At 39.2% G+C, this 15987-nt stretch overlaps 1 protein-coding gene across 1 annotated transcript in view; it reads left to right on the forward strand.

The window, feature by feature from the left end:
* Window positions 1-7964: 7964 nt before the first annotated feature.
* The window catches only part of LOC310926982 (neuropilin-1a-like), a gene marked incomplete at both ends in the record, with an annotated part of 100485 nt that continues 92462 nt past the window's right edge, over window positions 7965-15987 (forward strand). Inside the window, 2 exons of the mRNA XM_083889213.1 lie at window positions 7965-8031; window positions 8923-9097. Of these exons, the coding sequence (XP_083745339.1) occupies window positions 7965-8031; window positions 8923-9097 (242 nt within the window). The remainder of the gene's footprint in view (window positions 8032-8922; window positions 9098-15987) is intronic.

Here is a 15987-nt window from a genome sequence, read left to right on the forward strand (position 1 = left end):
TTGTGTGTGTGTGTGTGTGTGTGTGTGTGTGTGTGTGTGTGTGTGTGTGTGTGTGTGTGTGTGTGTGTGTGTGTGTGTGTGTGTGTGTGTGTGTGTGTGTGTGTGTGTGTACCTACGTGTATGCATGTGCACAGACGTACGACATAAAGACAGGTTATACATCAGTGGATACATCAGTCCGACGCGGTGTCTGTGGGGGTGTTGCTGCACATAATGACAGTTCACTGGACAGCGGGGAAGCAAAGGGCCAGCGCTGTCCTAGTTAGCATCTGTTCCACTTATTTATTTCCACACTTTCTTCTGATACTGGGAGGCTAACAATGCTAGTTTGAAACTACAGCAGGTAAGAGTCAGTTTTGTGTGCCATCTGTCTTTTTGGGTGTTTTTTTCTTTTCTTTTTGTCAAGTCATTTTGTCCATGTTGAATGATTAGAACTCAAATTTAGAGATGATTTTTTAAGTGTTTTTTGGGAAGGTGACATTTTCTGCCACCAGGAGCAAATTAGTCAGTTTTTTTTAATAGTCTGACACTGCAAAAACAAAACATGCATGAACATAAACGTTGCACTCAATCATTGACCCATCTGATTGCCTAATAATAATAATAATTAAAACAATAATTACATTCAAATTCTCTTTGAAATTTATTTTAATGTTTTGTTTAATATGTGAATATTACTGGCTTTTAATGGGTTAAAATCTCAAAGAACATATTTGATAACTGATACGTATATTTTAGTCTGAAGCTTTAAAAGATTGACTCATATGAAGTGGAATTTTAAAATATATATATATATATGTGTATATATATGTATATGTATATATATATACATATGTATACATATGTATATATATGTGTATATACGTGTATATATATGTGTATATATGTATATATATACACATATATGTATATATACGTGTATATATATATATACATATATATACGTATATATATGTGTATATATGTATATATACGTATATATATATACATATATACATATATGTATATATATATACATATATATATATATGTATATATATATGTATATATATGTATATTTTTTTTTGAGGGGGTGACATTTTCTGCCACCAGGAACAAATTAGTCGGGATATTTTTTCATTGAAACAGAAACTCTGTTATAGCACATTGGTCACTGCCAATAAGGAGCAAATACACTCTGGAATAGAGTTAAAATTAACTCTTTCGGTGTTAAGTTAATGTAAAAAATGGTTAATTTAAGTATTCCAGGGTGTATTTAACTCTTTTAGTGCCACATTAATATCACATTCAACACTTATCCATCGTGGATTTGGTCTTAAACTGAAACGGTGTTAAATTGGCTCCTACTTTAGATTTTACTGTGCGCTTTTCGTAGTCACACAAAGTGCTTCGCGTTAAAGACAACGTTAAACGGCAGATTTAAAGTCTAAAAATCTGACTTGAATGCTCCAGTCAAACAGAAATAGTGAATTTTAATAATAATACATTATTTGTAAAGCATATATATGTGTATGTGTATATAGACGTATATACTGTATGCATGTATTTATGTGTATATGTATGTGTTTATATATTGTATATATATGTGTATATGTATGTATATATATGTGTGTATATTATATATACATATATATGTATATCTTTATATATGTGTATGTGTATATGTATATATACAGTATGTATATGTATATATATTTATGTATATGTATATATATTTATGTATATGTTTTCATTATATTTTAATATATACAAATAAAATGTACTATTATTATTAGAATTCCAATTCTATTTGACTGGAGCATTTAAGCAGATGAAAATGTATTGGGGAAAAAAAGTGCAAATGTAGCCGTTTCGCGTGGTTAGCTAGCAGAGACTGGGCTGCATCCGTCTCTCTCATAATCACTTGCTGTAATTCACCTCGGCGCAAACACACTTCTTTTAATTAATAGACACAAACAAGCAACCCCGGTGATTTATTAGGCCGTTATTTGCCTTCTATTAAATCCTGATTAACGGCTCCCAATCCTTGGAACTGCTTGTAAATCTGTACAAAAGAGGAAAAAGTGTCGTCAGTGTTTGAAAAGCTCCGGTCTGTAAACCGAGCTGGTTTTCACGTGTGTGCGTTTGCCGCTCAGTCTACGTTGTATTCATCTTTCCGTGAAGCGTTGACGTCTTTCTTTCGTTTAGCACAAGTCTTCTGACCGCAGGAGCTAAATTAGGTGCTCTTCCGTTAGCCGTTTGTTAGATTACGGTTAAAACGAGGCGTTACAACTATAATTAGTTCCGGTTTTATTGTGCGTCGTTGTCATCTGTGTAAGATTCCAGTGGTTTTAAGTTTAACAGACCAGGTGCTCACCTGTCAGTTGGTTACAACTTTCTTTACTGGTGGTTTTTAGGGTCGTTGCAGTAAAAGACTTCTGTTTTCTGCATGTGATCGTAATACACAATCACACACACACACACACACACACACACGGGTTAAAATAATACACTCCCTCGCACAGGGGTCTGCAACCTTTAAGATGAAAAGAGACATTTTTTCTTCCTCTCCACTCAAGTAAAAAAAAAAAAAAAAATGAAGATGATAACATAAAGGTTTTTATCCATATTATACTACATATATAAAACAACGATAGATCTTAATAGTTGTATGAAGTTCATGCTTGAGAAAGTTTATTTAGGTCACATATTCAGGCTTTAAAACAACATGTTTTTAGTCGTCTTCTTACGTGTTGTCGAGTCGGTTATGATTTATTTTATGTTACCTTTTTAGTTGTGATATAAAGTAGCAACAATTGTGCAGAAGTAACAAAATCTTTTTGCTCATAAAAAACGAGCCAGGTGAACTTTGAACTGTGACGCATTTCCAAATTTTCACAAATTCAGTACGATTTGATATATGTGTGTATATATATATATATATATATATATATATTTATATATATGTGTGTATATATATATATATGTGTGCATATATATATAAATTTATATATATGTGTGTATGTGTATATATGTATGTATATTTATGTATGTATGTATGTACACACATATATATATATATATATATATATATATATATATATATATATATTCTCCATAACCTTATTCTACCTCTATTACGACATGAATTAAGATTTTTCCTACATAAGGTGTCAATACGAGCTTAATATTGACTAATAAAGGGCTAGTATGCGACTTATATGCACGTTAGTAAGCACCTAGTTAATGGTGAATATGTGTTCCCTAATCTTAAAGGTGAAGTAAGTAGTTTATAGTGCCATCTAGAGGAGAGGCTGAAATTTACAACAAAGACCTGCTGCTCTGCTCACCCCCTCCCTTCCCTGAGCACTACGGTATCCTCAGCTGGTCAAATGTCGTCCTCGTCGTCTTTCTCCGTGTCAGCAGATGAGGTTCGTGAGTTGAGGGAGAGGGCGGAGCTACCGCGGCCGTAGCAGACGAAGCGGAGAGAGAGGAGGTGGGACTTCAGCTACAAGTAAAGAGACGCTTGATTTGTTCTCTCGCGTTTGTCCTTACAGGCTCCGGTAGAAACATGGCGTCTCGCTGCTAACAGTGGCTATGCAACCACGGTCCGCGGTCATGTTATTTTACATGACTTTTTGAAACACTACGAAAATGAAACAAAAACTATTATACAGAGACTAGACAATGCAGGAGCACATAATATGTATAAAAAAGTGGATTTTGGGTCATGTAAACCCATAAATACTACACACTGTACCTTTAAGTGTTACCGCACATTCTTATATCCTCTGTATATACTGTACGTCTTAAACACAGTAAAGGAAAAAAAAACAGCTGAAATGCTCTGTGTTCTAAGGGTTAATCATCACAACAAAGTGCCTAACCCTAACCCTAAAACCAGATCTACACGTTAAGGTCGTGTGGACCAGCCAAAAATGTCCTCACAAGGTGAAAATGTCCTCACAAAGACAGGTTTGTTTGACAGTTGGTCCACAAACAGCCTATTTAAGACATTATCCACACACACACACACACACACACACACACACACACACTGGTGTTAAACCTATACTTCTGTGTGTACACGCATGTATCGTCAAGCAACGTCGAAGGTTAATGTGAGATTTCACTGTGGTGAAGACATAATGGAGGCTTTTAGACGACTGCGGTGCAGACACAGTCTGGGTAATTAACGAGAGACGCGGCGGTGATGATGATGATGATGATGATGATGATGTCACACGCAGGTCACACGCGGGTCAGGAAATGATGTCATGCTCGCTTCAAAAGTGCATCGTGGAGTGATCTTAGTGTCCTGGAGGAGAGTACTGTACTTGAACCTGTCATATATATATATATGTGTGTGTGTATATATATCATCTAAAAGTAATGATCAAATAGAGATGACATCATCCTTTCATTCTGTGACCAGTCACTTATTTATTTATATCATGGCATTAATTATGTTAATGTTTGTATTCTGACATACACACACACACACACACTGGTTTTCATGGCTTCAGAGGACATTTTATTGACTTGTATTAAGACTCACTCCAACCTTAACCATAAGGATCATAACTGTAACCTTAAAATGTAAAATATAGTAAATATAGAAGACAAGTACCCATGATGTGAGTGTGAGATTCAGGTCCCCACAACATAAGGAATACCAGTACTGTACACACACACACACAGGCTGCAACAATTCGTTAATGAATCAGTTATTTAAAAATATATATATGTATAAATAAAAAAACACTTTTAGTTTTTACTTTAATTAGATTAATAACAACTAGTTTAAAGCTTCTTAAAGTTGAATATTTTTTGCCTAAATAGTTGCTATGGCGACCACTGTTTACCTGGCAGTGATGTTGTGAACCATGATCAGACCTTTTGTCTTTGTCTCTCCTGTATCAAAAAAAAAGCTTGTATTTTTTATCACATTTGTAGATTTCAAATCATCAGTTAATGCAAAACGAGTCAAGAGTTAATGAGATTGTCACGTATTTTGGTGCGTATTCTTCATTTAGTTTAAAAAATAACGTTTATACGTGGTTATATAATAACGTGGTTCATTGTATGTCATTGTTATCATTATTTACCGTCATTTACTGTAACTGCAGCGCACTAAATTCTCATTACACACTCGCGTCCGTGAGAAATACAAACGAATACACGCTGATCACAACCTTAAAGGTGCATTATGTAATAAATCTAAATCAACTGGCCCTAAAATCCTCCTAATATGTCACAGAGACTCAGGAATAATGTTCATATAACAAACTGAACTCACCAACAACAACAGTACAGACACAATATTTGCATAAAAAAGATATTTTGCAGACTGCAAATCATGTTTATGTTTTGAAATCATGTTTTGGCATGTGGCGCCACCTACCGCCGTCTACCAATCATTGCAGTCAGTAGAGTCTCAGCTGCTGAGCAACCACGGGTTGCCAGTTATGTCAGAAAACGAAACCTTTATTAATTTGAATGTAGTAACTGTTTTTGGCCACATTCTTACATATGGCACCTTTAAATCCAATATAATTTGACATTAAAGTCCCTATAAAGTGACTAACTACTCTGACTTTGTCACACTTACATTCTCCTAATGCACTGCCACACACACATTCTGACCTGCCCTCCCGACGTATGCAAATGTCGCTGTTGATCGGTGTTTGTGCAGAAAATAACCGGAACAAACATGGAGCGAAGCAATAATCGCAGTCAGTAGAGTCTCAGCTGCAGAGCAACAATGGGTTGCCAGTTACGTCAGAAAACGAAACCTAAAAGACCTTGGTATATACATATATATATATATATATATATATACACATATACACACGTGTATATGTATATATATATACATATATGTACGTATATATATGTGTATGTGCATATATATATGTATTTATACATATACATAGTTACAGCAGGTCAAGTTACAGCAGTGTACAAAGTCAAAAAAAACTACTATTATTATTATTATTATTATTATTAATAAACATTATTATATATATTTATGAAAATATTCAGCTCTAAAAACAGGAAGTATCCAGATTTAGATTTGAGTGAGACAATCCGATCACAGTGTGAACAGATGAGGACGTGCTGTCACTGATCATGATGTGGATTCACTGCCCATTCTTTTCTCAGACCCACATGCCCGCGTGAGTTTGCGTGCGCACTCGTTCAGCTCCAGCTCCAGCCTGTGTGAGTGTGTGTGTGTGTGTTCTTGTACTTGCAGCATACTGAGGACCAGTGAGGGTTTTTAACCAACAAAGTGAGGTCATTTTTACGGAGTGAGGACATTTTGGCCGGTCCTCACTTTGTTTTCATTGAAATCACTTCCTCAGGTTGCTATAACATGCTGTACTCAAATTTTGGACCAAATTTTTATTTTATTTTTTTCTCAAAAACTTTTGGACGACATAGTATAGCATGACGTTTTTGTCAAATTTTGGACTAAAAATTTAGGGTGAATTTTTTTTAAAAATTTTGGACGACATAGTATAGTATGACGTTTTTGTAAAATTTTGGACCAAATTTTTTTTGTCAAAGCTTTTTTCAAATTTTGGACGACATAGTATAGTATGACGTTTTTGTCAAATTTTGGACCAAACATTTTGGGTGAATTTTTTTTAAATTTTGGACGACATAGTATAGTATGACGTTTTTGTCAAATTTTGGACCAAATTTTTTTTTTTTTTTTTTTAAAAACTTTTGGACGACATAGTATAGCATGACGTTTTTGTCCAATTTTGGACCAAATTTTTTTTGTCAAAGCTTTTTTCAAATTTTGGACGACATAGTATAGTATGACGTTTTTGTCAAATTTTGGACCAAAAATTTAGGGTTAATTTTTTTTTTTAATTTTGGACGACATAGTATAGTATGACGTTTTTGTAAAATTTTGGACCAAATTTTTTTTGTCAAAGCTTTTTTCAAATTTTGGACGACATAGTATAGTATGACGTTTTTGTCAAATTTTGGACCTAAAATTACAAAAATAAATAAATAAACTAAAAAGTTTTCCAGCCCTTTTTGCTCTGGGGCTCCACCTGCAGACATTTTGTGGTACTGCAACCAGGAGTTCTTTGTAGATGTCATTCATGCAGTAGATATTTGTAATTGTGTTGATTTATAAAGTGGAAATGCTGGTCCTGACTTTGTCAGCAACGCAGTCCTCAGTATGCAGCAAGTACAAGTGTGTGTGTGTGTGTGTGTGAGAGTGTGTGTGCGCGCGTGTGTGTGTGTGTGCGTCAGGAGCGCACAGAGGGCGCACGGGCTTCACTTCGCTCCAGCTCCTCACAGCGCTCGGTCGCTCGCTCGCTCGCTGCTGTGTTGCGCGCGCTCTCTCTCTTCCTCTCTCTCTCTCTCACACACACACACAGGAATTTTTGGGGAGTGGAAATTCCACTGTTACTCTCGCGGCTCCATCGTGTTCCTGGCATTTCGCAGACAGACAGAGACGGAGCTGGAGGTCTGAAGGAGAGAAGCTGCGCTCCGATGTTGTTCTGTTTTTTATTTGAACCCACTCGTGATTCTGTTCCCTTTTCGACTTGGAGGTAAAAAAAAAACCCCGTCAGTGACGTTGCTCTGCTCTCAGAAGTCAGAGGTTTGATGAGGAGTCTTTGGCGCACAGCTGCCGCTGTTGGCGAGCGGATTGTTTCCCCTTTGACTCTCGCTTCTGTGTTCGGATTATAATTCATTTTCTACCGGGAGATTTTTATTTTTTTTCTAACTTGCTCGCTGTCAGACGCAGCAGGGCTCCTGCTCCTGGTGCTGAAGAAGCCCGCAGGATGCTGGAAAACCTACAACCACCACATCTCTACCTTTGAGACAATCCTCCTCCTCCTCCTCCTCCTCCTTCTCTTCTTCTTGTTTTTGGAGCTAAAAGAAAAATCCCCTCTGGACGCTGTTGTCTTTAATTTATCGTTTTTAATTTTCTGTGTTGGACTCAATCCGTGACAAGGATGCTTTGTGGATTTCTATTGTTCCTTTTTAGCCAAGTCCTCTTGGTTGACTCGTTGACACAGACTGGTAGGTTCCGACATTCTGACATTCTGACACCAGGCAGCCTCTCTTTACATATATAAATATTATTTATATATATATATATATATATATATATACATGTATATGTTGATATATTTTGCGTCATGGTTGCCTCTCACCTGTTTCCACATCTGCCCGCAGCGTCTGCGCGGATCCAATTTGAACAATTCCTCTCAGAATTTGGAAATATTACACAAAATGCACCAAAAAAAAACACGACACATGACCTGTGTTTATTGTGTTAATATAGTTATAAAGTACTTCACAATCAGTAGAAACTCTATATAAATGGATACAACGTGTTCATTATAGTAGAAATATCACGCGTTTTTTCTGCGAGAGAAAGTGCCGGAGAGCGTTTGCGCTTAAGCGCGCCTTGTTTGCGACTCTTCTGTGTTCTGTATATGATACATACAACATGTTGGTTTTTTGGATAAATCATTCATTGATGAAATGAAATGTAATCACAATGCACAAGCAGCAGCAGCAGCAACAGCAGCCGCTTATTATTTTATTTACGCACATCATATTATGGGCTGCAGACGCAGGAATCCACAGCGTCTTTATCACCTGTTTTCAGGATGATGGCATTTTGACAGATGTTTGAATTTACTGCTCCAAATGTATGGATTTGGGCTTTTTTTTTTTTTTTTTCTGGCACATAAATCCTCACAGTATATGTTGACATATGTAAAGGCATAGGTGTGATGGTTTATGATTTATGATCGTGTCCATCTGGAAGGTGTTCTAACCTTCATCTTTACGCATGAGACTTTCCTCGTGATTTGAGTTAAATTAAATGAAATTAAATGAAATTAAATTAAAACACAAAAAGTGATGAACTTTTTTTTTTCCGTCCTCCCCCCTGTGCTGCAGATAAATGTGGGGGAAACATAGAGATAGACATCGCGGACTACCTGACCTCCCCGGGCTATCCCGGCGCCTACCCGCCCTCGCAGCAGTGCGTGTGGGTGATAACCGCTCCAGAGCCGGGTCAGAAGATCCTCATCAACTTCAACCCACATTTTGACCTGGAGGACAGAGACTGCAAGTAAGAGTTCAACCTCTCCCTCTCTCTCCCTCCCTCTATCCTCCTGTCGTCTCAATCCTGCCTGGATACAGCATGAAACTCTGCCCCCTATTGGTCAAGGAGTTTACACATCTGCTCCCAGAGAAGTGGAGGTTGTTTCTAACACAGGGTTTTTGAGATGTTGATGGTGATGTATAAGTTTTGGTTTCATCTGGAGGAAACTTTTACCTGTTTGTATACGCAGGAATAATGTGGAGATCATCTGGATTTGTTGTGGGTTTTTTTTTCAGGAGAAATAGAAGCTCCAGCAGGGTCTGATTTAATCTGATGATTCAGATCGTTGGGGAGGGAAAGTTGAAAGAGAAGCAAACAAAAGCAGATGTGTTTGTCTGGAGCTGTGGTTGACGCTTCGATTGGTCGATTAAAGAAGAGATGAGTGTTCTGAGTGATGTCAGGTGACGGCGTCGCGTTATGGATCATTTCAGCGATTTGTGGAGTTCAGTTGTGTGACATCAAACGTCACGTGTTGCGTACATATTTCCTTTAACTGTGTTTACGGATTGAATCAGTATTTCTAGTCTTGTGTTTGTGTGAACTGTGAGTTTCCCCCCTGTGGGAGATTCACTAATGATGTTGGACTGTTTTCAATTGAATCATAAATTGGCCCGATTTTTGTTCCCCCCCCCCCCCCACTTTTGAGTGAAAATATAAATATATATTTGGGTTTAGGATTGGGATTCAAAACAAACAAAACGGCAATTTGACAACGTGAACTGGGATCTGAAATACTTGTTGTTCATCGAATGCTGAAGTCATTGCCAAATTCTTCTTTTTATGGACCAAATAACTCATCGATGAATCGAGAAAACACGTGACAGATTACCCGAGTTATGAAAATAATTGCTGTTTTTGACCTTAAAGACGGGGCCACGCTGTTGGTGTCGAGGGTTAGCGAGTTTCCACGTCCTCCCTGTGTGTGTGTGTGTGTGTGGGGGTTTTCTCCAGCTTCGTCCTCCCACAGTCCAAAAAAACACACACACAGAGAGGTTAAACGGACACTCTTGAAATTGACCGTAGGTGTGAGAGTGAATGGTTGTTTGTGTCTGTGTGGGCCCTGCGATGACAGCATGAACTCCCCCACCTTCTGCACCCCCCCGCGTCACCTGGGAATGGCACCAGCGGCCCTCGCGATCCTTCATGTTCATCGTTTAAACATCCCATAGAACGGAAGTTCTGATTAACGCTGTTTTTTCGGCGTGTATCTGCACCATTACCTCATTAATGAAGCCCTAAAGTTTGGAAACAAACAGTTCAGCGACTGCTGAGAACGTTGGGTTTTATCATATTCTCGGGCTCTGAAAGCGTTCTGAAAAAGCCTGGAATCGTGACGTAAGGATCCCGTCTCCTGAACAGCATGTCCTCCTGCTCCGGGCACTAGTCCGGGAACATCCGGTTGCGTACATTGAACCAAAGAAGAAGAAGAACGTCAGTTGTGGAGGTGTTTCAAACAATGTTTTGATAACGAGTAGCAGTGCATCCACTGTTCCAGAGGGGGGAGCTGCGCTTCTGAGAGCTGACGTGCTAATTACGTCACTTCCAGGTTCCTGGCCAATCACAACACAGTTGAGAAAGCCCTCGCTGGATGGCCAATCACAACACATTTCTGTCTTCTGGGGGTGAGATTTCGGACTGAAACAGCTCGACTGACGAGAGCTTCAGTGAGGAGAGATTTTGATCGGCTGGTTTGCGGCAATTAGGAGGTTTTTGACCCTAAAAACAAGTTAATGTATGTAAGTAGACCTCCATAACTCACATATATGTGATAGGACCACTCTGTGGGAGCTTTAAAAGTTTATACAGTTTTCCCTCTCTTTTATTGTTGAATTTTTTTGGGCAAAAACAAGCACAGAAAAAGAGAAAATCAAGATTTCTGTCAAGATTATTCTTCCTTTTGACGTCGACCCGTGGCTTTAGTTCTGAATTCGGTTATTTTAACGATCTCTGTTTGTCTAAAGTCAGACTCAGAAATAGATAATTTCTTTATTATTCTTCACACTTTATTATTATGATCAATTGCTTTTGTTACAACTACTCCACAAGCAAAAAAACAAAGCCTATACCAAGATACATACATGTATGGGATATTAAGTTAAGGTAAAAAAAAAGGTAAGATATACAATATGTCCCCAGCATCGTCCTTCGTTCTACAGAGATCAGTCAGGAGGATGTTTTGGGTTGTTAACTTCAAAAAAAAATTCTTGTGTAATGGAGCTTATAACCCATACACACACACACACACACACACACAAACGCACACACACACAACTCCTCTTTGACACAGAAACACACATTCGATTGTGCGCATTCACACAAACAGCCCCTGTGTCGCTCCTCACCATAAATAAGCCGGCTTTTATGTCGGCTCCTCTGTCTTTTTTAAAAGCTCCATAAACGGCCGGTGTGTAAATCACGCGACTGTCTGTCCGACGCGGTCACACAGACGGGCTCCTCCTCATACTATTGGATCATGTTGCGCCGCCAAGGGACTAATAAACCATTAGCCTCGCAGACAGATAGTGGATATTTGTGTTGGTCAGTGGATTACACACACACACACACACACACACACACACACACACACACACACACACACACACACCCACCTTACACCCGTGTTGAAAGGCTCCTTCTTGAAAACACCTCATTCTCCTCATGCAATGACCTTATTTTCCGTCATAACTCAAGCAGCAATTTAAGTACGCAATCATGCCGTTTAAGTACTTAATGAAACGCAATAAATCGTGGTGATAAAGTTTTGGGTTTTTTTAGGTCGGTGTCTGGCACCGACGTGCGCCACCCAACAGCACGTTGTTCGCTTAAACGACTCTCTCGTAGGTTAATGTGCTGGAATAAGTCGGTAATGTACGAGATCATGGCTTCGTAGGGGCTGAAAACGAGCTAATTGTTTCTCCCTTATGTTTTTTCGGTCTTATGTGATGTAGGAGTGGACGGCGCTTTCGTGTCTCCAGTGTCTTCAGGTGTGAAATGTCCACCCGTTTGTGTCCAACAATCACCGTTAATTCAACCAAGCTTCATACTTTAGCTAAGGCTACGTCCATGAATATGCCACATAGTCCACATGACCTAGGCGGGCAACAACATTGACCTGTTGAAATGGTGTTTTCCATAAAATGTCACACTTTTATTCATCGAAAGAGTTGCAAAATGGATAGAAAATATAGTCAAGACATTGACAAGATTAGAAATAATGATTATTCATTCAAAATAATCATTTTGCCCTTTCGTCAAAGAACTAGCAAAACAGTTTTCAGCTGTGCTTCTTTGGACAAAGGTTTTCAAGGGTTTTCTAATCATCCAATAGCCTTCTAACGCTATTAGCAAACACAATGTACCATTAGAACACTGGAAATGGGCCTCTATACACTCTTAGGCCCACTTTACATTATGCTTTTCGCCACAGCGGGAACCCCGTGTAGAGAGAATTTGCGCTGTCGTAGTGCCGCCGTCTTCAAACTTTCTCCCGACAACTGCGAAGTGGTCGCCCGACAACTCGGCTGGAGTCCCCGACAACTTCAAAGTGCGTATAAAGAGAACGCATCGGGCTCGCGGCAGCGGGAGGTCAGGGTTTAGGCGATGGGCATATAGCGCGCGCTAATTAGCATATACCGCATATACTGCCAGATTTCCAGGCGGTGTGTCTAAAGACGTCGCGAAAGCGTAATGTAAATCTGGACTTCAGAAGTAAGGGTTCCAACTGGTCCTTCTGAAAAACCCTCTCCCAAAGAAAATGTTCTTGGGTTCCAGTAAGAACCATTTTGATTCAGAGAACCCTTTAAAACCCCTTTCCTGACAAAAGGGTTTTAAAAGGGTTCTTGGTGGAAGAACCCTTTTAAAAGGTGGAACCTTTATAAAAAAAGGTTCTACCTGAAGCCAAAAAGGGTTCTCCTATGAGGACGAGCTGAAGAACCTCATATGGTTCTACTTAGCACTTTTATTTAAGGGTTGTACGTACATATTCCATTAAAAACCAGACGTTTGCAGCTAGAATAGTCGTTTACCACATTAACAATGTACAGAGTGTATTTCTGATTCATTTAATGTTATAATCATGGAGAAAAAAAAGGGCTTTTCCTTCAAAAATAAGGACATTTCTAAGTGAGCCCAAACCTTTTGAACGGTAGAGTAGGACGAGGGTGGAAAAAAAATGACTTCCTTGGGTATCGGCAAAAGGAAAATGTGAAGGATGAGGTGGTCGTGTGAGCAATGTGGACTTATTTTGAGATAGAAGAAGTCAAAAGTCTGTATGGCATCACTTGATACTCGCGGCTGTGACGTCAGTGTTGTTACTGGTCGTGAAAAAGGTTCTGGGGAAACGGTACACGGTGATCTCCAGTGGCCACACACACACACACACACACACACTTCCACGTCTCGATGAGCTCGCAGTCAAGTGAGCAAATGTTTCCACAGACAGCAGTGAGGACTCAGGCCTGTGGGCCACCCTGCTGCAGCCACCTTCACCCTCACCAGTCGCCCGTTTTTCTTTCGCTTTGCCGATTTGTTGTGCGAGTTTATGTTGGACGATGACGCCGTGTGTCTCGTACGGCTTTGTCACTTGGCAGGAGCGGTTGTTGTTTTTGGCGAGGCAGTCAAAATGTTTGAAATATGCCCATTAATGTGGGGGAGAAGGGGGGCGGGGAGTAAAGCCTTTTGGCGAGACCGCAGTCCCACTTCAAAATTTCCTGAGATGATACTTAGAGTTTTTATTTCACTGCTCGATGCCACCGCTCCTGATGCCAGCTCCAAAATATGATCCTGCAGCTTGTGCAGCCGCGATTGGGGGAAGAAAAAAAAGGCAACACAATATTCTAATGTTTTACCATCAGTTTTTAAAAAGTGAAATGTGGTCCATTAACTTCTTCTTGTGGTTCATCAGGACACACACTGGCTGCTTAAGTGTCCATGAGCAAGACACTGAATCCTAATTAGTTTCCAATGTGATCAAGCAAAACAAAAAAAAAAACGTGTTTTTTTTCTATTAATTACAGCTGGAGCTTGTGTCTCAAACGTGTCACGAGGACGTTCATAGTGATTCCACAGTGTAAGGGTTGCTGGGAAAATGACACAGGCCTTGTTTATATCGATCGGCGACACACGGTAGATCTTTCTCTCGCTGTGTTTTTTTTTTTTCACCGCCGGAACACAGGTTAGTGTAGAAAAATGATGACTCAGTTTATGGTGCAAAGGAACTCCGTTATTCTGTCTCCGGGAAAAGAAACAACTGCAAAGGATGGATTTTTTTGTATCTGCCGTGTTTTTCACAGCAGCAGGAGTTTTAATAATGACACAAACACAGGCTCTGTGGTAAAGTGTGTGTGTCCTGATCCATGTTTTTGGTTTTTCTTTGCTGAATTCAGTCAATAGTAGCCAAAGCATAACATACACGCTTAGAAATAAACGTGCTAAGTAGAACCATATAAGGTTCTTCGGCTGGTCCTCGTAGGAGAACCCTTTTTGGCTCCAGGTAGAACCTTTTTATAAAAGTTCCAGGGGTTTTAAAGGGTTCTCTGGATCAAAATGGTTCTTACTGGAACCATTAGTGTTACCAAGAACCCTTGAAAAACCCTATTCTTTGGGAAAGGGTTTTTTAAAAGCAAATGGTTCCAGGTAGAACCTCAGCCCTTATAGAAGAACCCTTTTGGAGGGTTCCACCAAGAATCCTTTATTCAGGGGTTTTAAAGGGTTCTCTGGATCAAAATGGTTCTTACTGGAACCATTACTGTTACCAAGAATCCTTGAAAAACCCTTTCGGTTTTTCAGAAGCAAATGGTCCCAGGTGGAACCTCAGCTTGTAGAAGAACCCTTTTGGAACCCTTATTTCTAAGAGTGTAGATTGTCTCAAGGATCTTACAATCATCACAAGAAACCCAAGATGAACAAATTGAGCAAGCAATAAGAGCTCCCTCAGACAGAACCTTTCATGAGTTTATTATCTGTGTTATTATGAACACTTGATATGAGGCCGGCCTCAAGCTTGTTTAAGTTATCTGAGTTTAGTAGAGCAGTGTCTGTCATGGTTGACGACAAAGCTCCTTTTGTGCTGTGTAATATCTGTGCTCAAACTCATAAACAGGATGTGATTGGTTGGCGCCTCTTTGTAGAGCAATAATAATAATAATACTAATAATAATTGTACTTTATTGTTGCCGTAGGGAAATAATTGCTCTGCGTTTACATTTACCCAGGGTTCAGTATCTCAAGGATACTTTGATCGGCTGACACTAGCACAACCGCTTGTAAGGTTTTTTTTTGACTTTTGAAGCAAGGAAAATGACCCACAATGCCGTTTTTTATAATACTCAATGCCGCTCCATTCAAAGTGGATGAGAATCGTTTCAGTTGATGCCTCCACTGCTGTTTTTGTTACTATAAACTTCTACTTCTACTACCGTGTTGCACACTTGGTTACCAGGGATGCTCCCGATACCGATATCACAAACTCAAGCGTCTACCGATACCGCTATCGGTCCGATACGGTCATTTTTAGACCATTTATGAACGTATGAAGCTGTTCTCCAACTGTGTAACAATATGGTTGTAATAAACAGCCCAAACTAGCTAAAAGCTAAAATTGCTTTTGCTGATTTATATTGGCATTTTTACCGTCTGTGCCTGAGTGAAGCATGCAAGGTATATATACCAGGAGTCTCTAACTAAATTTCACTGAGGGCCACATCAGCATAATGGTTACCCTCAAAGGGCCAGATGTAACTGTCATACAGAATAAACGTAACTAAATGTAACCAAATATAATGTAAACTAAAGGTAACTACTCCGTAACATATTGCTAAATAACTTTCTGTATTTACTACTTATTTCACTCGTTGCAT

This window comes from Microchirus variegatus (assembly GCF_963457635.1).
Source record: "Microchirus variegatus genome assembly, chromosome: 5".
In the NCBI taxonomy this organism is placed as follows: Eukaryota; Metazoa; Chordata; class Actinopteri; order Pleuronectiformes; family Soleidae; genus Microchirus; species Microchirus variegatus.